The 23030-nt window shown below is 37.6% G+C and overlaps 1 protein-coding gene across 1 annotated transcript; it reads right to left on the bottom strand.

The window, feature by feature from the left end:
* Nucleotides 1–3090: 3090 nt before the first annotated feature.
* On the bottom strand, nt 3091–21103 carry LOC116258606 (uncharacterized). Its single transcript, XM_031635829.2, has 16 exons — nt 21030–21103; nt 20746–20924; nt 20205–20666; nt 12687–12764; nt 12512–12567; nt 12099–12218; nt 11906–11976; nt 11721–11814; nt 11229–11450; nt 10129–10380; nt 9498–9606; nt 8568–8635; nt 4205–4274; nt 4027–4101; nt 3517–3608; nt 3091–3427 (listed from the first exon to the last, which is right to left on the bottom strand). Exons 3-16 carry the CDS (start codon nt 20523–20525, stop codon nt 3307–3309), a joined length of 1749 nt encoding a protein of 582 aa, XP_031491689.1. The 5' UTR covers nt 20526–20666; nt 20746–20924; nt 21030–21103; the 3' UTR covers nt 3091–3306.
* Nucleotides 21104–23030: the final 1927 nt, after the last annotated feature.

Below are 23030 nucleotides of genomic sequence, written 5' to 3'. Positions count from 1 at the left end.
ACTGTAAAACCTTACGAATTCATCGATGATCGATCGGCAAAAAAAGCAAGAAATAACAAAACTTCTGCATTTGCTTATACAACATTTTAATAGGCAATAATTATATTGAAATTTAAAAAATTCCGGATAGGGAAAATATAGAGATTCTTGTTTGTTATGCCCCAACAAAAAGCCTTAAAATTACCAAAATATGTAAAAATAAGAATGACATAGAAACAGAAAGACTTTTGTTAATTTTTTTATTGCATGATACTATCGACTTACGTTTTTAAGAAACTGGGATACTTTTAAAGAAATTGTTGAAAATAAGTACCCTACTCGAACTTACTTAGCTAAGAAAAAAATTCATTAGGCGAGATCATCGATTGGTGGCTCAAAGTCTATCATTAATTGGTGGATTCACAATCAGAGTCCTTAGTCAAAGCTCCTCCTTTGTTTTTTTAGATTGAGAGCTGCTTTAAAATTTAGGTGAGAAGCAAAACACTTGTCAACTAGAGTATTGCATATCTCTATCATTTGCAATTTAGAAGAATATATGTTCACAGGAATCAAACTACCAGCCATACTTTTTCATGTCTATCAATCCAACTAACTATGCTTCGCCTTCTAAGACAATTAACAAGAAGAAAAAAGAACTATTCGAGATTTTTTTGGCATCAAATATTAAGGGAGAAATATACCAACAGTAAAACTCTCTTGTGTATAGGGGCGAAGAGTTAAGGGGCCGGCAGGTTTTATGGCTCCCCATCAAATTTTAAAAGGCAAAATTTGTATATAATTTTTAAAAATTCTCATTTCGCTGATGTAAAATTTTAAAAAATTATGTTTTGGCTCTATTAAAAATTTGAAACTAATTAGCTCTTCAAATGAAAACACCTGTCTCCACGTGCGCCTCTAAATGTGCAGATTTGTCCATGTAGATATCCAATTTTGTGTGATCGTGTGAACTGCCCGGACATGCAAACGGGTGCCATGAACATGCGAATTTTTGTTGCACAAACGTGATTTGTCTTGTTTTTATTGTACTTTCTCTCTTTTTTCATTGAGGAACATGGAAGGAACAGTGCTGTTGATATTTGCGAATCTCTTCCCCACCAAATTCATGTTGGCAAACCTGTGATTCGAACTCGGATCGACAAATGACCGAGCTACTAGGTCAGTGAGTTGGCTCATCGACTCAGTTGAATTGTAAAATAAACTGAATCGAGCGAGTCAGGTGTGACCATGTTTTCTAGGGATCGGAGCCGATTCGAGCGGTTTTCGAGCCAACCAGGTGAGTCAGCCAACTATAAGTCAAAGCACCAGAAGCATGCATCATCCCCATCACCACCCTCCCCCGAACCCAAATCCTACCCTTTCGTAGGTTCTTTCTTCTCCATTGCCGCCGGCACGAACCAATACATTACGCGCCTTTCTGACCCACACTGCATTTGTGCACACAATAAGTATGCACTAAAAAGGTTGAAGGCATTTTTGAATTTTTTTATAAAATAGTGAAACTTTTTAACTTTTTTAAAAAGTTTCTTTTTTATTTTAATAAAGGTATTTTGGTCATTGCACACTCCTTGTACATCTTAAATTGTAATGTGTTATCCGCAGACATATTGCCGTGGTGTAGAAAATAATGCTCTTTTCTTTTTTCTTTTTCCTTATTTGTAGTACCTTGTAAAGATATTGACATGTCATATATAATATATCCTTACCAGGAAATCCGCTCTCCGTTGCTAAAATGTATTCCTTACTTTTAGCTTTGTTTCCCGCTTCACATCACTTCATCAAAGCAAATCAACTGCGCTAATGTACTGTTCTTGAAACATTTAATTTTCACCTTTTTTCCCATGTTCTCTGGTTTCCAAGAGAGAAATATTTATGCAAACTTAGTGCTACCTTGGGCTACTTTAAAGACTACGTCGGAGGGCGTCTGTCAAAGGAGAAAAAAAGTAGTGCATTAGAGAATGAACGACTAACGCATGCCATTATGGGGCGGAGAACGAAGTTTGTGTGTACTACTATTTGACACACTTCAATTGTCTCAGAGAACTGTCTATCCTAATAGTGAAACATATTCTGCATTAGTGAATAGCCCAATAGTTTCTTAGCAGTTGTTTGGCAACAGGAAGATTAATATATTATTCCATGTAACTACCTCAAAAAATTAAGTAGATTCATAAAACATTATGACATTCATGAAACATTATATACAATGTTATATGAATCTATCCCAATCTTTGGGACTGATACATGGAACAATATATTATTATTCCCATTGCCAAGTAACCGTTTTGTGGCACAATGAAATCTCTTATACTAAAAAAGTGTAGGGAAAAATCGAAAAGTAAATTGGCTCAAGGATATCACATCTTTGATCATGTTGGGGACATTTAACGTTTTTTGTGAAGTAATGTACTGGTCCAGAGGGAAGTTGAACATCCCCACTGCAAATTAACATTAATTTTTTAACTACTTCCAAGCATCGTAGAATCATGTGTAGGATGAGGCTGAAGTTTGGAAAGCTTATCAACGTCGCATCACATGTGCGATGAGGCCTTCATATCAAACCATTCAGAGTTCTATGAATCCAAAACAAAAACTATGACGAGTTTTCGAAATGTCATCAGCTTCGTAGGAATGGTGAACTCGCCCTTTGTGCATGTTACATAAAGCTAGGCCACCATCTCATCCATGTGTCCCTGTGCATGTTGCACTAAGAAAACCAGGCGAGAAGAGTAACAAATTTTTTATTAAAATGGTTACTCTCTGTTTCTTCCCTACTATAAAATAGGCGCTGTAATTAACAATAAACGTTGAGCTGGCATCCATCTTCTGAGGGGTCTGGAATCAACTATCTCCTACTGAAAGAAAGTTACAGGAGATAAAGAGTTAATGGTCTTGTATGATCTAGCTAAACCCATTTTCTGACACCAAAAGCATTCATCAATGGCTTTATTCTGTGGACTTTTGGTGATTACAGGACAGTGGGATGAAGTTCCTCAAAAACCTGGGACGATAAATTTCAGAAATCCAAATCATTTTCTGTACAAAAAAACACAGATCACGCCTTTAGAGGGAACATACACAGATTACCAGGTGGAAGAGGAAATATTCTTACCAACTTTATTACATAACCGTTTAACGGCAAAGAAGTGGGGACGAGATCTGCTTTTCATAATCACAATGAAGAACTTTACATGTACTAGCAGACTAGATCAAGAATCAAAATCAACCTCAAGTTATTCACACTATCTTGTGGCAGCCCAACATCTAGATACAAAAGTACACTCTGAACCTCCAATATCATTAGCATTATTAGGTTAAGCTTCTGTTGGTAGGCAAAGAAGATGGATTTGATCCAGGAGACCGATGATATATATATTTGGTTCTCGGGTCTACAATAAGGCCTTTTCCTCCATTCACTTCAAGATCATGCCTTCATAGACCGAAAAAGGATAGTCAGAAGGAGGAGCACAGTCAATAGAAGAAATGTTAAAGGTAGACTGTATTATAACAAAAACTCACTGAAAAACGAAGTCAGGGATAGTCAACTGTTCCCGTGGGACATGTCTGAACAGCTGTAGAAGTCGATCAACATACGCGACCTTTCTCCACACCTGTAAAGAGGAATACATGGCTTCAAAAAGTGATTCAAGTTTGCCTTCTAGGAATTAATACTGCCGAAACCTTCAGCTACAAACTGCCTACTAACCACCATGCAAACTTCATGGTACGAGCAACATGATTTTTTTATCAAGATAGCATGGGCATGACCAGACATCAGATGAACTACAGTAATGAAATCCCGGATCTGAACCCCCACTATTACCATAAAACATGATTTAGAGATTTCGTTGAAAAAGAAGCTGTTAACCTGTGCCTCTTGTGACAACTTTATCAAGGACAAGATAACATGAAAAAACACGGTTCCATCTGCACATGGACCTTAGCCTAAAGCTTATCATATCTATAATTGTCTATGGTCTATGAAGCCCAACGGCATTGATGGGGTAGAGACAAGAAACAGCAACATACTTCTCCATCAACAAACAACTGTAAGGCCAAGACTGTAGCCTTCAATCCAAACGTCGGATGCAGCATATATATTGCCTGAAAAAATGTCAACGTAAAAGGTTGCAGTATAAGGAATGATAGCATAAGATGGAACACTTTGGCAGAGCTATTAGGCTAATGTTCTCAATAAAGCACTCACATGCAAATTACGCTGGTGTTTTCGGCCTAGTATTTGTTGTAATCGCTTCATCCATCCTAAATCCGGCTGCCTGATCATCACAACAGCAGCTAAATTGTCAAACATTAAATACTATACCGAGTTGAACTGTTACACTAAAGAACCCATATTACAACTAAGATGCCTCACATTCATGGGAGGCTAAAAATTTGAAATGGCCAATACAAGGTCATCTGTGAAGTAAAATGAGAACAAATAGAACACCAATGATCAGGATAGCAAGTATGCAGTTCCAGCTGCGTCAAAGACTCAGAATCATGACTTTTCCATTTTAAAACCATTATGATAAGTTTCTCTTCTATTAATTAATTACTTTACAAAAAGCTAGTATGCCTCCAATTAGTGATTCTGTCAACCATCAAACCATCTTACATGGATACAGATGTGGATGCATCGTTACAGTGAAAATTTGCTTGGTGTGTCATGTCGTTTCAAAAAAAAAAATAAAGACATACTACAGAAATAAAACATGATTACCATAGGCAATTGAAACATCCACCCTCTCCTTATCGTAATTGATGAATCTAACCAAATTTTGGCCATTTTAAAAAAATTGTCCTTTTACTTCTTTAACCATGGTATGATTGGTATGTACGTCATTCTACTAATTTTATTTTTTCATTCATTAATAGTATTTGCAACATTCTAGAAAAGTTTACCCTCACCAATTCGACCTCAGGTCCCGACCTAGACAGGTAGGTAAAAGTTCCATAGCAAGCAGGCAAGGATAAAGTTGATAATTGTTTATAAGCCATGGATGAATTTGGAAAAGAGCCCTAAAAGTAATCGGTCAAATAAGTTAGTGACAAAAAATTGACTGTCTTAGTAAAGTATCTTGATGCCTCTATGACAAATGTCTCATTTTTTGGGATGTTCCCAACTTCACGCCATCCATGCAACGTAGCCCTCAAATATAGCTATGCTGACATACGTCAGCTCTCCATTAAATAGACAGCATGTTCTTGCTCTTTTGATCTTTCAAAATTTTCAACCCTGAGAAATAAATTATCACAAGCATCAATCGTCTGGAGAAAACTTTTCTACAGACGAATTATGAAAAATATTAGAATGTGTATGGACGCAAAACAGTCTGCTTGTTCTGAAATTATGAAAAATAATTTGATTATTCTCTTTCATCTTCCTGGTAGCTCAGTAGGCAGCACCTGCTAGAAAGTTAGAAACATACTTTCCTAATTATTAGTTCTTTTACACTGATTTGCCAAGGCAGTAGATCTCGCACAGTACTCAGAAGGGTGTAATGCCAAGGAAACAGAAGAAATGGAAAAGCACGTTCTTACTATCCTTGTTCTATTTTGTCAAAGAAGTAAGCTGAATTTTCCTAAACAATGTGTTTCTACTGACACTTGGTCAAAAAGGCTTATTACATTACAGGAAGATACTTGAGGTACCACCTGATTATAAATACCTTTGATTCATGCTGGAAGCTTGATTTTTTTTTTTTTTTTTAAATTCATTGAGCAGTAATTCAAGCCCTGAACATATATTTTTCCCTTCCCAATAACAAGAGACTTGGAGAATAAAGTGCACCTAATGACAATCTGCAAATACAAGGTCAGAAGGGGCCACAAATGCAAGGTCAAAAAAAGCTCAAGATCTAGGGACTCAAGTACATAGATGGCATGGGGATGAGGCTACTGCGCAATAGCACAGAAAGATACTTATCGTGGAATTATGCAGTTTTGGACCAAATGCCAAGACAGAAATATAGCTGGTGTGTCAAGACCAAAAATGCATACTCAGATCTTGGCTAATTGTCCATATTATTGTCCTTGAACAAACAAAGAAAAGCAAATTTGGGAAGCTCTCTTGGATGCATTTGCGGAAGAAGAGATTATGCTTAAGCAAAAGCTAGAGTAAGATGGTTGCAAGCTGGTGATGAGAATAATAGTTTTTTTCATGCTTTTATTAAAGGCCACATCAGGAAAAAGCAAATTACTGTAATTGAGATGGAAATATACCGGGCAGCTATAATCAGGCAGAAAATTTCTATTCCAAAAATTGGTCAAGGAGTAGATGGCATGTTTACAACTTTGTATGCGGATGATATGTTTCTTTTTCTTAAGGCTTCCCCTCGTTCTTTTCCTACTTTTGTTGAGATTCTTAAGGAATTTGAGAACTCTGCTGGGATGAAAATTATTGCTTCGAAATCCAACTTTTTCAGCTTCGCTATGCCAAATAGCGACATTACTGCTATCAGTGAACAATATGGTTGGATGTTAGGTATCTTTCCAACTAAGTATCTTGGGTTACCTCTATCTCCATGTCACCTAACTGCTGCTCACTGGGATTGCGTTGTTATTAAGATGTAAAACAGATTGAGCCAATGAAAAAGCAGGAACTTGTCATATGCTGGAAAACTTTGTCTTATCAAATTCGTACTTGCTGGCATCCCTAACTACTAGTTTATGGTTCTTAAATGCCCAGCAGCAGTGCTTAAGAAGATTGAAGATGTGATGATTCAATTTCTATGGGGAGACTCAGACATCACAAGGAAAATGAACCTGTTATCAGCCAAAGCTCTTACATTACCTATCATTGAAGGTGGAGTATGACTAAAGAGACCAGGGGAGGTCAATATATCTTATCTCAGTTTTATGGGATGCCTTGTAGTCATGGATCATGGTATTTGGGCCAAGGTCTGTAGACTAAAATATTTTGGCAAGAAAGGCACTTGGGATGACCTAAATAGCAGAAGTCATTGTCCACTATGGAAAGACATTTTTCAAGATTGGAAGAGAGTTAGACATGACATTTATTGGGAGCTCAGGAATGACGAGATGGCTAGATTCTGGATAGACCCTTGGAAGAATGAGAGAATCATCAACTGTCTTCCTATAAATGAGATGTTAGAAATGGATCAAGAGTCATGCCTCTTAGTAAGTAAGTCATTGGCTAAATATGCAGTTAATGATAATAGATGGCTTCAGTATTGTACTGATGCTAATGGGGCAATAATCAGATTGAGGGAAGGATCTGATTTTCTATGTTGGAAGCACTCACGTCAGCCAATCTCTATGCAATGTCAAACATGGGAGCATATCAGAGCTAAGGGTATTGTTATGAAATGGAAGTGGGTGTGGAACAGCAAATCTATTCCGAGAGTATGTTGGTTTGTGTATATTGCCAGCTATGGCAGATTGCTCACTGATTCCAGATTGCAAAGACTAGGGGTTTCCTTGGTTTCTAACTGCAGGCTGTGTCAGCAAGCTACTGAAGATCAACACTATGTTCTGTTTACATGTCGTTATTCCTTGATGATCTGGAAATTTGTTGCTTCCAAATTTGGATTTTCTTTAAACCCAGAGAAACCTTCTACTCCATGTTTTTATGGTGGCATGGTAGGAGATTCTCATGTAAAGAGCTTAAAGTTTGCTGGAGAACTTGTTTCAGCATCACGGTTTGAAAAATATGGGGATTTAGGAATTTGTACTCCCATGAAGAAACTTACAAAGATGTTTCTGAAGCCAATCAGGAAGTTTGGTGGGCATGTTCTGAAAATATTTTGAAACATCACAGGACAGATCAGATGCTTAAGGCAATCCAACTATGGTTGTTGATAGGAGTGTTCGGTCCCTTCTGGCATACTGATAGTTTGGAAGGATATCTGATTGAGATCGCCTCTGCAAAAACGACAACAAGCTATTTTTGTGCTGGCATTCTTTGGTATAATGGAGAAATCATCTCCCAAGCAAGCTCTTCCTGACACTCGATCTGGTGGTTTTGTTGAAACAGATATATGGCTAAGCCTTCTGCAGTATGTTCCTGATTGTGCTAGCAGAGTTTGGCTCAGAGCTAACAACGTGCAGTGGAAATCATGGCTCCATGATCTTAAGGAGTCAGCTCTAATCAATGGTTTTTAGTTTTTACCATGATAATAATGTTCTTGGCAAGATGATAGTATATAAACAAGCTTTATCTTTTGATGTTCTTACCTTGCTTTCTGAGCAGAGGTAGTTAGACCTTTTGGTCGACTTTGATTTGTACATATTATTCTTTATTTTTTCTCAAATGGAAGGGGACTCCCAGCCCACTTTCATCGAAAAAGTACCAAAGTAATCATAAAAGGAAAAAAAGATCCTACTAATATATTATGCAAGGGATGCCCTTCCGAGCTCATAGTTCCTCAGCAATCAACACCAAGTGGAACTATAAATAAAACTTTTGAAAATGCAGATGATATATCAAAGCAAAATCATGACCATTGTGCAACCCATATCTTTTTTCTGGAGAAAAAAAGTATTACAGCAAGGTCTAAAATGAGAATTCCCATGCATTTGTCCTTCTTAGGTTTCAGCACACTTACAGTTGTAAAGATGCAGCAGAATGAAAGTAGACAATTGTATAAGGCTTCTGTATCAATGGCTCAAATTCCTGAAGAAAAAGACAAAATATAAAGTTTGAGATGTCCAAATTCCGTTCCCCTTCTATCTTTCCTCAAAAAGAAAAGGCTTGTCTAAACGTAGAAAGTAGAAACACTAAAGGGAAGTATAAAGAATATAGTCATACTAAAAGAAATTAGAGATCACCACTGAACTCAGAAGCACAATATAGTTCTTAAATAATTGCTCAGTATTAAAATCATAGTCACAAATAATGTCTCATGTTTTAAACAGTAAGGTTTTTTTCGGGTATAATACAACGAGCTTGAAAAAAAGGGAAAAATACGATAAATTTTTAAAAATTTGAAAAAACTAAAAATGAGAGAAATAAAATAAGTGAGAAACTCATAACACAAACATCAAAAGATAACTAAATTTGCAACAAATAAAAAATAGAAAATTAAAAAAAAGGTTTGGCATTAAAAAAAAACTGGAAAAAGTGAAAAAAAATGTGTTAAAAACGCGTTTTTTTCTTTTTTAACGTTTTTTTCAAAAAAATGCTTTTTTTAAAAGTTTTAAACGGCCATTTAATTTATCGTGTTTTTTTCGAGTTTTTTTTTTTTAAAAAAACGCATTTTCTGTGACTTAAAATAATGCACCATAAAAGCCCAGCCAACATAATGCAAGTCAACATAACCAACTATCTTTGCTTAATACTTAAAATTAGATCATGCATGAATCAGCATTTTTGTGTTCATGAGAGAAAAAAGGGTGAGCTTTTCAAGCATACCCAGCAGAACTATTGGACACTGTTGGTTGAGGAGGCAAAATAATACCTGGTGTACTACAAATAAAATGAGGAAAACAATAGAAGCTTATAATTTCCAATAAGACCAGCCATCCATGGCAAATACCTTGACAACATACAGGACAAAGCGCTCCAGATCAAGACAACGGAGTAGAAAATGAGCGCCCACCACAACCATGACAGGGCGTCCCTCGCTATCCACACCCCCACGATATCTAAAATGAAATGGAAAAAATGAAGTCAACGAGAATGAAAGAACAAACAAAAGAAAGTTACAAATTGCAACTTGAGGATGCATGGATAAGCTTGTCCAAAATATGCATAACACAAGTCAGACTGTATATCTGCATCCTCCACTGAGATCCATGTCACATGGGTGCATCTATGTGGCCATGCAACTTCTCGTGCAACGGAGTGAGCTCAGTGGGCAACCAATTATTTTTCCCAAGTGTTAATCTCAGTCAAAGATTGAGTTTAAGCTATCCTTTGGGGCAAAAAGTTTGGGGACTAAAGAATTCAACCAACAAAGGGCTGAGATGGGCAAAAAAAGAGAAAGAATTTCAGAAAACAGAACCACATTTTGATATTTAAAACACCATGATAAGCAAACTGAACCACCAAGTCATTGCACAGCAACCACTTCAGCTAAACAATAAACTTTGAATTTGACTCAATTTTCCTTTTCGAGAAGAAAATCAGGTATGAACATGGCCATTTTATGGAAAAACAAGGCTTACACAATCTTCATTTCAGCAATTTCTGAAAGATTAAGTGAATTTGCTTTTGCAAGATATCTGGCATGAAGTGAATATTCCTCTGCTGGAGTTAGTGGAGGGCTACCAAGGTCACCAAATCCAAAAAATTTAGCACAGTTCCACCCAGCCTGAGCTTGAGCAGCCTTTTCCCATTGTTCTTTTCGCTTCTGATCTGGATCCTTTGTCAACGACATGAATGCAGGATCCAAGTATGAATCCAAGGATGACGTGTGCCTGTGAAAATTGGAAGCAATGTTCTGTTAATGGCAAACCATTCAAGAAGATCAATCCAGAAAAGCTATCATAATCTAAACTACCTGAACAAGAATTGATGTAAGCTCTCGCTTATGTCTAAAACAAGGAACAAGGACGAGATCATGACAAAGAAAACAAAAGTAGCTGAAGCAACAATTTATAGGCTGGAGCAACAGCTAATTGGCAACCTATGTAGCCAAAATTGTGCTTAGTTGCTCATCTAAGCACACCCAGTTCCAGGACAGCCACCTTCTTGTCTAGACTGTACTGCCTAGGCATGAAAATGAATAAAGGTCTTAAGAAGGTTGTTTTCTGCATCATCATATTCTTCTTCTTTTTTCTTTATTCTTCTTTTTCTTTTTCTTCCTTCTTCCATTTGCTATTTTTGACCTGGCTAGCTCTCACCTAGTCCTTTTAAAGATCAGCTGTATACTGTTTTTGACTATATAGTTGGCAACCCAAAGAATTTCAAAGTGACCCTCAACAGAGTCATACAATGTCACATGTCAACTGCCGTATGATAAGAAAAGAATTTTAAGAATCTTAAATATCAATTGCTTGATTGTGTTGAAATGTTGAAAGAACTGTACCGTTCCACAGAAAACAAAGAAAACGGACAATACAGAATCAACAATGTGTATAGGCTACCCAGTTAAACAAAATGACGATAAACGCATATGCTAACACACAATCTGTTATCAGCATTAAACAAGCATGTGAAATGGCCATTTTATGATGCCAATTTAACAAGCAATATTAACATTTTCAGTGTCAATAAATAAAAAGCTAATTACATTTAGCAAAATTTTAACTGATAAATTACCAACCTTCTTTGTACACAACCAACATCACCAACATCATTGCTAGGATGATTAACCTCAGGTGAAGGTGGTCTAGATACAGTTGCCGACACAGCAGGTAAAGGCTTAATTCTGATTTTACGTTCATCGATAGTTGTTTCACCATTTTCGTCCCCTACATCTGCCGGAAGCTTTGATAGTGCCAACTCCTCTTCAAGTTTATCCCTGGGGAAATAAAGTGGAAGCAGTCTGCGTGGACCACAACTTTGCAGGTATTACTAAGAAAGTTATTGGTTTCCAGCATCATGATTCAGTATAGGAACTCAGAAGCAAAACAATAAGGCCATGACAACATACAAGGATGAAAATTTTCAAAGTATATAATATTAATAAAGGGCAATACGGCTAGGAGCCTAGGACTAAGACAAAATACTGATAAGTTTGTATAACCAAAATAATTTTTGTTGGTGGTTCATGAGTTTCACACTGATAGGATCTTCCAAGCCGAAGTTCAAGCACCTTTTGTATATTTCTGTATCATAGGATGTGGTTGTACAAAATACGACTGCGTTGATCTTATCCTTTTGTTTCTCCAAAAATCGTCGAACAGTTCCTGCACAAAAAAAATCATTAGGTGAATGATGCACAAAAATTTCAAGTTAATAAAATACTAAATAGATGAGATAAGTTAAATAGTATCTCACTAATTGCTACATGGGCAGCTGGTTCTCGTGGGTAATTTTTTGCCTCTGTATATATGCAGACCATAGCAATACTGCCTCAGAAAAATGCCAAAGAGGGAAGTCAAGTCATGATATACTTGGGCATTCTCCAAAAACAGGTTAAACATAAAGCTGCATGTTAACATAAAAAGAAATTATGGCTTCCACCACAAACCTCTGAAGTCCATTGTCAATTAGAAGTTCAAGACATGAACGGTAGCAATGACTAAGAGCATTTTCTGCAGCAGTATGGTATTTCACGGCATACTTTGGACCAACCGTATGAATCACTCTCCTGCATATCCAAGTGAATATGGAGAAGATGATGAACTAAATCACAAAAGTTAATTCCTTGTTGCATGGACAGAATTTAGTTAACTAATTATACCAAATAAAAAATTAATGATGATCAGTTTTCTTGGAGAACAAAGGGTGAAATAGTATTCTTCAATTTGAATAGCTAATCCAGAAGCACTTACCAATAACATTAAAATAGTAGGGAAGGCTCTTAACTTATCTTATTAAGCAGGAGATTCAGGTATGGAACATAATAAGATAAGAGGAAGATATCTGTTCTGAAAAACACACCTAGCAGGAAGGTCATATGCATTGGTAACTTTTGCCATACCAGTTCGACATCCACCCTGAAAGACAATCCACCCATTGGCACAATTGGAAACATTAACATAATTGTTCATATCCAAGATATCAGAAGTGAAAGATCATATGAACCCATGTAACTAAACCAACAAACCAACCTTACCAGTGTGGCACATTCTTCAGCAAGACCAGGTCCAGCAGCAGCATGCAGTCCAGGACTGCTGTGTGCTTCATCCAAGCTCTGAAATGGGTGCAAATTAGAGCTAGTTACAAGATCGAATGGAATCCACTTCATCATGTCTATGAAACAGTACACATATGCAAAACCACTTCATTTGAAGTACCTTACACAAAAACAAAACACAGAAAAGAAAAGCAAACACTAGTGGAAGACATTAACTAGCCAAGTTGCTATCTCATATGAGTCAAAGTCCCCCCAATAGGATAGATGTGCAGTTAAGGTGTTAGGCATGCCTGGGTGGCAGACCCCATAGAAAGGCCAAGGTGGTCCTGCTCAACAGAAAAAGAAAAGGCAGAAACAATAAAATGGGGAAACAGAAAATGAGATAAAAGGGTCAAAATGGAACTTTTAAAAAAGCTCCATCTCAATCAATATAGAAGGCAGTAAAAACAAAACAACTTACAATAACTGACACTTTTTATTTGGACAGACTAAGTGCCTCAGTCTAGGTGTTTAGGCTACCACCCAATACCTAGGCAGGAGTTTGGAACTTTGGTGTGCCTTTGACTGAAATCAGGATAAGATGTTGATTTTCTTTCCTGCAGCATGTCTATAAAATAGCAAAAGGAGTATACAAGAACAAGAACAATAACTAAAATTGACATGCTCAGGACAAGGACTGTTGAAAGGACTAAGGACTTTTTTTCAGGTTCTGCTCATATTATTATTTTAGTTGTCGATAACTTTTTCATGAAAAGTACTGGCTTTAAAATTTAAATCCTTAAAATGGACATGTTATAGCATGCAAACTTGCCAAGTCATTAATCTGTATGACTATAACTTCAGCTAAAAATACATGTTTCTTAAAGCTCCTACTAGAAAAGCCAGATCTGCCAAAGCAGCTAGAAAGCTTCAAATTATTATGGGAACCCCATTCAGGATTTAATATCAGCGCATCAAGCAGGCTTACATCCCTACTTGCGTAGTTGTCAAGGCATCTACGTGCTGCCTAGGCACCAGCCAACACCTGGCGCCTAGCCACGCCTGGCCTAAAAGGCGTCTCATATCTAGCAGACTTTTATTCTGTTACTAAGTAGTAAGTACTAACACTTCAGTTGTTTGAGAGCTCTTCTGTAATCATGTCATATCTAGCTAAGGTTAGTTGCCATAATCAAGAACTGCATTTAGCCTGTAAATGAAGATGAAGAAATTTACCAATATTTAACAAACTTTTACTCTGTTACTTGTGTACTAAATATTTGATGACCATGCATTGATAAGTATAAGCATCAAAGAGGATTTTTACAACATAGTAATTTAGGAAATGTTTTATGCTTCATGTGTGGACTGTGGACTGTGGACTATCATCTACATAGTTCATATTGTTTCTTTGCAGCTCTAACATCATACTATGTTGAAGTGAGGTCTCCACGTATTTCTTTGATTACTAGATATGCACTAAACAAAAGAAACTGGTGGTCATTTTACCATAAACCTAGGGTTTAACATGGGCAAGAAGGCTGGCATACGTTCCACAAAATATGTTTTAGAGCACATAAGATATATACAGAAATTCATGGCTTCATAGAAAATGTACTTAACATTTGGCTGAAACTTCCACTTGATGAGTTGATATAGAAATGTAATTAACGTACAGCAAACTGTACTCAAAGAACAGAAATTATATAACATAACTGCATATAATATAAGTATATACAGTATAACAGTGTATAATAAAATTACAGGACTTAATTTGAAGGAAAGGTGACTTTTCACCTTCCCATGGACTAGGCGTGCTAGCGCCTAGTCCAGCCTAGGCACCAGTCTAACACCTGTCGCCTAAGTGATGGACAGACGAGTGTGGACTCACAGAGGGTGATGCCTAGGTGTGGACTCACACCTAGGCGTGGACTAGTCCATGCCTCAACAACTAAACCTACTTGTTCTGATTACTATGCTTTCTATCTAAGTAAGCATTATGAGATTGCATAATCATATGCAAGTAAGCAGTACGATCTTGGGTTGAGATATCCCATATGTAGTTCTAACAATGAGCAGTCATGAAGGTGACTCCTTTACATGGAGCTGCATTGTACGTTACTATTGTATATGGTGAACTTGCTGCATGTCTAAATGAGTGGTATGCAATATAATCTGTACTTAGACCTCCAACTCCACTGTCAAATCCTGAAGGTGAGTTGAAACCTGAACTGGCATGATATCCCAGCTCCAGAAACACCTATAATTGTTTACCGTGAATTTTCATCTTTTTCTTAGAAACCATAACCCCAAATAAATTGCTTACCACATCCCACTCCAACCACAGGATGGAAAACTATCTCAATTAATTGAAAAGGGATACCAAATTGTTGATAGATACAAGCACTCATCGAAATCATGGCAAGGCCCATTTATTAGGAAAAAGATGATTAAAAGCCAAAGACATGTCAAAATGAATAGGAAAAAAAAAACCTGCAGGTTAATTTACAGATAGAGATTCTCAAATCCTGTTCATCAGAAGCACAATAACTGGTAAGATGATTTCTTTGAAATACGTTAAACTCAGATAAGATCAGATAACTAGAGCCTTCTTCAACATATTCCCATGCTATTGATTTCTCAAGGAATTTTCCAGTAGCTACCAAGGCTGTTGAACATCCAATCAGTAATAGAAATGACAAGTATGACTTTTTCATGTTTGCAATGTGAGCTAAAATATGTGCTAAGGTCATACAAAAAAGTGGGGTTTCTATTGCAAACAGACGCTATTTATCTGCCAAGCCAGAAGCATAAATAAATCACCTCTTCCTTGAATGCAACATTACAAGATCAATCTCCACAAATGCTGGAAGAAGAACTTGCATGTCTGAAAAGTGAAAAGTTGGTTTCCATGCTGATCCAGTGCATTGACCATGTTTCAGTTTTCAACTTGGGGTTCACGTAATGTGGGAACAAAGGAATGACAGTATAACATGGGGCAGAGTTTATAATGAATCGAATACACAGTTGATGGTCCACAACCATTGTAGAGAATAGAGACCACATCCTTGCATTTCCGCTGATTGTTGGAAACCACCATTCTGGTTGACTTAAGATAAACGTTTTCAGCAGATGGAGAAATAGATGTTAAATGGGTTTTTCGGTTATGAACCATGAAGGATGTTGAATTAGAAGAGTTTATGTTTCTAGGTGGTTCTTTGCAATATTTAATAGTTAGGAGGTCTCTTTAAACATTCCTCTATTTTCTGTTGATGTACTTTGTAAATCTCTCTTCAACCCTAATCTCTTTATTATGGAGATTAGGGTTAGTGAATGGATTAATGATTCTCTCTCTAAGGTTGCCGGCTGTAACATGGTATCAGAGCCGGCGATCTCCACCCCTCTCCGCCGGCGGCTGTCGTGATTTTCCAGCGACCCCTTCTCCTCTTCCTCTCCCATCTCTTCCCACTTCTTCTCTTCCTCTATCCTTCCTTTCTCTCTTCTCTCTGCTGATCGAAAGATAGTGAAGCAGCGTGGAAGGGGACTAATCACATGTGAGAGGTATGTGTGATTAGGTCCCCAACGTGGATGTAGTGGACCGTAAGCAACTGCGTGGGAGTTGCAGTGGAAAGTTGTAAGTCAGATCTAGCTTCGTGGATGAATAGCAGCACATGGACTCCATTATTATTCAGATCTAGGCTCGTGGAAAAGTAGTTGCATGTGGATTCTTGTTCAGATCTGGGCTCGTGGAAGATTAACTGCACGTGGACCATATTCTTATCATATTTTTTGTTGACTGTGGAAAAATGGCTGCAAGTGGAGTAGTTGCATGTTGGGTATATTTTTTTTCAGATTGAATGTTTGTTTTATAGTCTGGTGGACTGATTTGAACAGCAAAGTTTTTTTTATATGCATACGTGGATACGTAGAAACCTGGGGGACTGTTTTGAACAGCAAATTCATATATTCTTGTTCATTTCTTGATTGCTATGATTGGTGGACTGATTTACTGAGCAGCAAGTTCATAGAAATCTTTTTAAGGACTTCTTTTGGTGCGAAAAAAAAAAATATATATATATATATATATATATATTGTGCTGCCTAAGTTTTCTCAAGTTGATTGTTGCATGCTATGCTCTTGATTATATCATAGTGCAACCAGATTAAGATCACATTGTCAAGTCGTGCACTATAGCCGCTGAAGGCAAGACAGAGATGCAGTATGAGCATAAGAACACAGACAATCTCTTTTCTTATGGCTCTACTGTAAAGTTAGATGGATCTAACTATGAGATTTGGTCATGTGTATTTATGATGTCTGTGATTGGACATCGAAAGGAACATGTTATAGAAGAAAATGAGCCAATGATGAATAGTGGAAGATATAGTTCATGGAAAGAAGATAATAATATTGTCATGTCATGGACCATGAATAGTGTGCAACCACAGATTACCTCTGTTATTGCATATTATACCTCTGCCAAACAAATGTGGGATTTTTTGAAGCAAACATACTCAAATGAAAAGAATGTTAGCAAGATCTTGCAGATGGAAGAGGAATTACTTAATTTGCGACAGGGTAACCAAAGTCCTGCTCAGTACTTCGCTCCCATCAAGTCAATCTATGAAAGACTTAAAGCTTTGCGTCCTCCATGTCCCACATGCCACAAGACTCATGGTGAATAGTCTATGGTAGAAAAGTTTCTACAGGGTCTCTCTCCCAAGTATGTAGTAGCAAAGGCACAGATGTTGGTTGGAGCAAAAATTCCTGACCTAGTTGAGGCTTACAACAGACTCAGCCGTCTTGCTATGACTCTTTCTACGTCTTCCACCGATGCCACTCTCTCTGCTTTGGTAGCTTCAAGAAGTCGTGGACGTAATTTCTTCAGGGGGAGGGGCATAGGTCGAGGGTCAGGAGGAGGTCGTGGTAGATTTCAGTGCACCTTCTATGGAAAAATAGGGCATTCGGAAGACAGATGTTGGAATAAGCATGGTCGTCCTTCTGCTATACCCCTAGGAAGAGGTGTTGCATCTAAGCAGGGCAAGGATTCATTACAGTCTCCTATTGGATCTATCCAGACAGCTTCATCAGTAGTAGAGGGGTCTTTATCTTCTTCCAATTCTGCGACTGTGACTGTAAATATCAATAGGTCAGAGTATGAAGAGTTTTTAGTACACAGATCTACTAAACCGTCGGCCTCTACAGTTATGATGGACAGTGCTATGTCCATTGATACTGCTCCATATGATACAAGTACTACTTGGATTATTGATTCAGGAGCATCGAGGCACTTTTGTAATAGACCTTCTACGTTTATCGTGCTACACTCATTACCTCAGACACGTCATGTGAGACTTGCAGATGGTAGATGGTCTCCTATTATGGGTTATGGAGATATTAAGATTTCTCAGTCTATGACAATTCCGAATGTGTTATATGCTCCTAAGTTTCCCACTAATCTTTTATCAGTTGGACAATTGATTAATGATTTACATTGTCGTGTTACATTTGACTTTAGTGTATGTTCATTTCAGGACTTGCAAACTGGAAAGACGATTGATGGAGACTATAAGAAAGGGGGCATCTACTTCCTGTCTGATTCTGTGGGTATTGCAGCCGTTTCAACTTTTTCATTGTCCTCCTCCTTTCAGTGACATCTCAGACTTGGTCATCCATCTGTCTCCAAGCTCATGTTACCTACTTCCTCATCTATTAGTACCAAAGATGTTCCAGTGTGAAAAGATTCGTCCGGCGACAAGCTGTTCAACGGGCCAAGATTCAGCCTCATCCGACTACGGACAGCTGAGAAACGAGAGTGACCGAAAATCGTACAATCGGCGGCTGGAAGGACTGGCTGCTGCTCTTTTTCCGACGACCCCTCGGGTTCCCGAGCCCACTTCCGAATGTACCCTTGGGGGGCTGTCAACTTGGCAAGCACACCCGTAGCAGTTATTCATCGAGTCTTAGTCCGCCCAGTTGTGGACTATTTGATCTTCTTCGTGTTGATGTGTGGGGTCCTAGCAGAGTTGCTAGTAGGTCTAGATTTTGTTATTTCCTTGTCATTGTTGATAATTATTCTCAAGTCGCTTGGGTTTTTCTTTTGAAAGAAATGTCTGAAGTCATATGTACTCTCAAGAACCTTATTATTGAAATAAAGACCCAGTTTGGTATTCTTGTTAAAAGCATTCGCACTGATAACGCTCTTGAGTTCAAGGCATTTATCTTAATGAAATTTTACTCTGATAATAGCATTTCTCTTCAGTTTACTTGTCCCCATACCTCCCAGCAAAATGGAGTAGCTGAGTGGAAACATCGCCAACTTTTAAATGCAGCACGCTCCCTAATGCTTCATACTAATCTACCTGCATATTTTTTGGAAGATGTCATCCTTAGTGCCTGTTACTTGACCAACCGTTTACCCTCATCCTCCATTGACAACAAGGTTCTCATTAAACTTGTGCACCCACAACGACCCTTGTTTCTAGTGGCTCCTAAAGTATTTGGTTGCACATGCTTCGTTCACATATTTGGACTCACACGTGATAAATTGGGTGCCCAAGCCATTAAGTGTATCTTTATTGGCTACTTCAGGAATCATAAAGGTTACAAATGCTTTGACCTCTTGACTCAAAAGGAGTATATCAGTGCGGATGTGACATTCTTTGAGTCTGAGCCTTATTATAGTTCCTCACCTACCTCTACTGAGATGTCACTATCATCTGACCCACAACCTATTCCTCCTATTCTTTTGGAGTCATTCCTTTACGAGTCTCCTTCTAGGGATTCTCTTGTTGTAGTGTCTAAGTTTCGTGATCATCCGCTGGACAGGACCCTTCTCATGATCCTTCCCCAACCGCTTCTCAAGAGGTAAGTACATCTGAACAATAACTGCATGAACAGCAACAGCCTCTCGGCCTCATCAGGTCCACCAAGTGAACATTGGTTGCAGTCTTGCCAAGAGATATGGTAAATGTTATCCCAGAAGGCTTAAAACGCAGAAGAGTGGGCGATAGGAAATTACTCAAATCTGCAACTTTTTCTTGCATTTTGCTAACGTCAAACGTGTGTGTGTGTTGATCAAAGTTCTAGTTATATAGAAAACTGTCTATCAAATGTAAATATGGTCAATGGAACTAGAATATGCAAAGACAAGTCACCTGAGTGGTTCCCATCCGCTTAACATTGCAAGCCTAGACCTTGTGGAATACCTGTATCTAGATTGTGTGGTTGGGCTTTGCCCAACACGATGCCCTTAAAAAAAATGCATACATCGTGAACAAAGATTAGGCCACATTCGACGAATAGTCGCTTCAATCACAACCAAAGATGAATACAAGAATTAATCTAGGTATTAGATATAAAATAAATCTGAACAATTGAATTATGAATTTTGTCATGACATTGTCAAATTCATTCAAAAGTTTATGCAATTGAAGATAAGATAATGAAAGGTGAGAGCAGCAAGCTGGAATCTAAATTAAAGAAAGGTTTATACTGCAAGACGAAGATAAACCCTGTACCTCGTTCGTGGAATTAACTACCGCATCAACCTCAAGGTTCCATGGTTGGCCACGCCATAAATAGATCTTCGAATTGATGTCGTTATCAACTGGAAACTTCGACAGAGTTCCGGCGGAGCTGGTCTCCGCAGTAGAAGGGGCTATCAGTGGATCCGCAAAACACTGGTCTGAGAACGGATGGTCGTCACCATCACGGGGAGACAAAGAACGTTGCTCTACATCAATCCAACGCGGAACTTGGTCGAGCGTCACGACATTGTCCCCGCTATCAGTGGCCACCCCCCCTCGGGACGTAGCCATGGACGCCGCCGACCGGTACATGTCTGCGCCCCGCAGATCGCCAAATCCTTTCCAACCTTTAGATTTTTAATTACGCGTTCCCACTAACTTAAGGACTAAAAGAATATCCACTCCCCAAAAAGAGAACCTCTCCGTTGAAGATCAAGTCATAGAGCAGAAAGACTGCAGCACACGAAACACCATCAACTATTTCTCAAAACCCTAGACCAAGTCCAATTCAAACAGTGGCATGATTCGTTACCTCTGAAAACACCAAATCCCAGTTCCGGTGGCCTCCGATCCAGTAGCCAATCGCCCAAGAAAATGGGCTCCAGACGGAGCTAAACTCCGTCTTCCGTTCTTTCACGTATCATGCAACAATTTTACGATCTAAGCCAGAAACTCCATATCAAATGTCCGAGTTTTTCAATCCCCAAACATCTCCACCGCATACATCAATCAAAAAACTCCAATTAAGAGAAAAAAAAAACTTGCCGGACAGATAGCAGAAATTAAGGGGAAATGGAAACTTTCACGTCTGTCTACCAAGAACGAGATCGTGATGCTTCAGAGATCGAATTCCGTTGTGCTCGTCTCTTCCGTTTCACAATCTTCCTCCCCTCGGAGAGAGAGGAAGAGAGAGCGCTAATAATAGTGGGGAAGCTCCAAACTGTATTTCCTTTTTCCATCTCATTTTCCCTGACAATCCCTTCCAGTCCAACTATTGCCCTTAATTCCTCAAACAAGCTTCATCGGTCAGTTTCTTTTCTGGGAACAACATTTTCCACAATTTAACAACTTAAACTGACTTTTTTAAGAAAACTAAATCGAAGAACAAAAGATTCTCCATTGTCCCGTGTCCTTTATCACGGAAAACCAACGATTTTCCAATAATAAAATCCAGTAATATTTTCAGGATAAAGGCTTCCTTGAAAACTTTTCATTAGATCTACACATACCTTTAATAGTATCTATATTTATATATTTTGATTTAAATATGAATACAGAAAAATTATAATTGAATCAAAATCCAAAATCTGATTTCACAAACTGAATTGGATTTGAATTTGATTTTTACATTTATATTCAAATTTGAATCTAAATTTTGAATTCAATCTACACACTTTTTCAAAATATAAAAGCATTGAATATAGGATATTTATTCAAAACTTAATCAAATTCAAATTCGAATAGATATTTAAGTATGTCTAAATTTGAAACGAAATCATTCAAATCTGATTGGTTGTCATTTTTAAAATCTAAATTCAGTTTTACTTTTTAATTGGATATTAAATTATTTTATATATCCAAATTTTTTACAACGAATCAATAAGATACTCGGATCTAAATCCATAACTAACTTAATGTAGTCATTTTCAATTTTAATAGAACCTCCACATGAAGGCTTGTATTTGAAATTAGAGTGAATGATGTGGGCGTTGTGGAGAATTGCGCTCAATCATTTGATGCCGATAGCCTCGTCGTTACCGTCGGGATGACCTGTCGATCCGGTAGAACTGCCAGTCATGCACCTTCCGTAGTTCTACAAACGGGTCCGATCCGGATCCAGTCTATCTTTATGTGCAATGCAAAATCTTACGCCACGTATGAGCTTGAGAGGGAAGGTGGCAGGAGGTTCGTAGCTATGAACGCCTCGAATTTGGATCTGGTGTGGTAAGGATGTCAATATATTTATTCATTCGGGTATGCGATCAAAATCATTCAATTAAAAAAAAAAAAAGAATATAACAAGATTTAATATCTAATTAAAAAATCGGATGAAAGAATACATATAATGACATCGGATCAAATTCAGATACAAATGCAGATATGTAATATATATAAATGTCTATTTAAATTCAGATAGGAGTTAGTTTTAAATAAGTATCATATATTCAATGCTCTTATATTTTCTAAATCAGCTAGATTTGGTTCAAAATTCAGATTTAAATTTGGATATAAATATAAAAAAAAAACTGATTCAGACCAAATTTGGATTATGAAATCTGATTCTGGATTCAGATCCAGATATGATTTTTCATCATTCATATTCAAATCTGAATTCAAATCTAAATACATGAATATCCAACAAAATGGATGTGGTTAAGATTTTATGTGATTTGAATATGATCTGTTGACATCCCTACTAGGTTCAAGTTTGAATCCGAATGTGAATTTCACATCTACTACAATAGGTATTCTATAGCGTGGACCAAATCTGCCTTCATTTTAATATAGATAAATTCTTTTTAATTAACAGATTTTTTATTACAATTTGAGAGTTCGTCGGCCTTCTCAATCATCACATGTTTTTAGTCCAAAATAGTTGGTGACCTTGATTTTGTTAATGTGTATATTTGTGTCCTCAAATGGCATGTCATTTTTCGGAGAAAGTTGGCACAATGGTCCACAGGATTTGGTAGGTCGCTAGTTAGTGTTTTGAATCCCTAGAGTTTAACCCTTTGCACTTCAAACGGAGGTCACTGGTACATAAGTTGGAACATGGCTAGGGTGGTACCTCGAGACACCAAAAGCATACTTTGAAGT

Source organism: Nymphaea colorata, chromosome 8, assembly GCF_008831285.2.
Source record: "Nymphaea colorata isolate Beijing-Zhang1983 chromosome 8, ASM883128v2, whole genome shotgun sequence".
NCBI classification, from domain to species: Eukaryota; Viridiplantae; Streptophyta; class Magnoliopsida; order Nymphaeales; family Nymphaeaceae; genus Nymphaea; species Nymphaea colorata.
The sequence above is the reverse complement of the archived record's forward strand: the minus strand, read 5'-3'. Positions and strand labels throughout refer to the sequence as shown.

What these genes read in the sequence shown, in the direction of transcription:
- LOC116258606 (XM_031635829.2), bottom strand. Translation starts at nt 20,525, where the DNA reads ATGTACCGGTCGGCGGCGTCCATGGCTACGTCCCGAGGGGGGGTGGCC. An exon ending in ATTGCTGAAATGAAGATTGT is followed by an intron (nt 9,607 to 10,128) that starts GTAAGCCTTGTT and finishes ATTTCATTTTAG; the next exon opens with ATATCGTGGGGGTGTGGATA. An exon ending in AACACCAGCGTAATTTGCAT is followed by an intron (nt 4,102 to 4,204) that starts GTGAGTGCTTTA and finishes ACATTTTTTCAG; the next exon opens with GCAATATATATGCTGCATCC.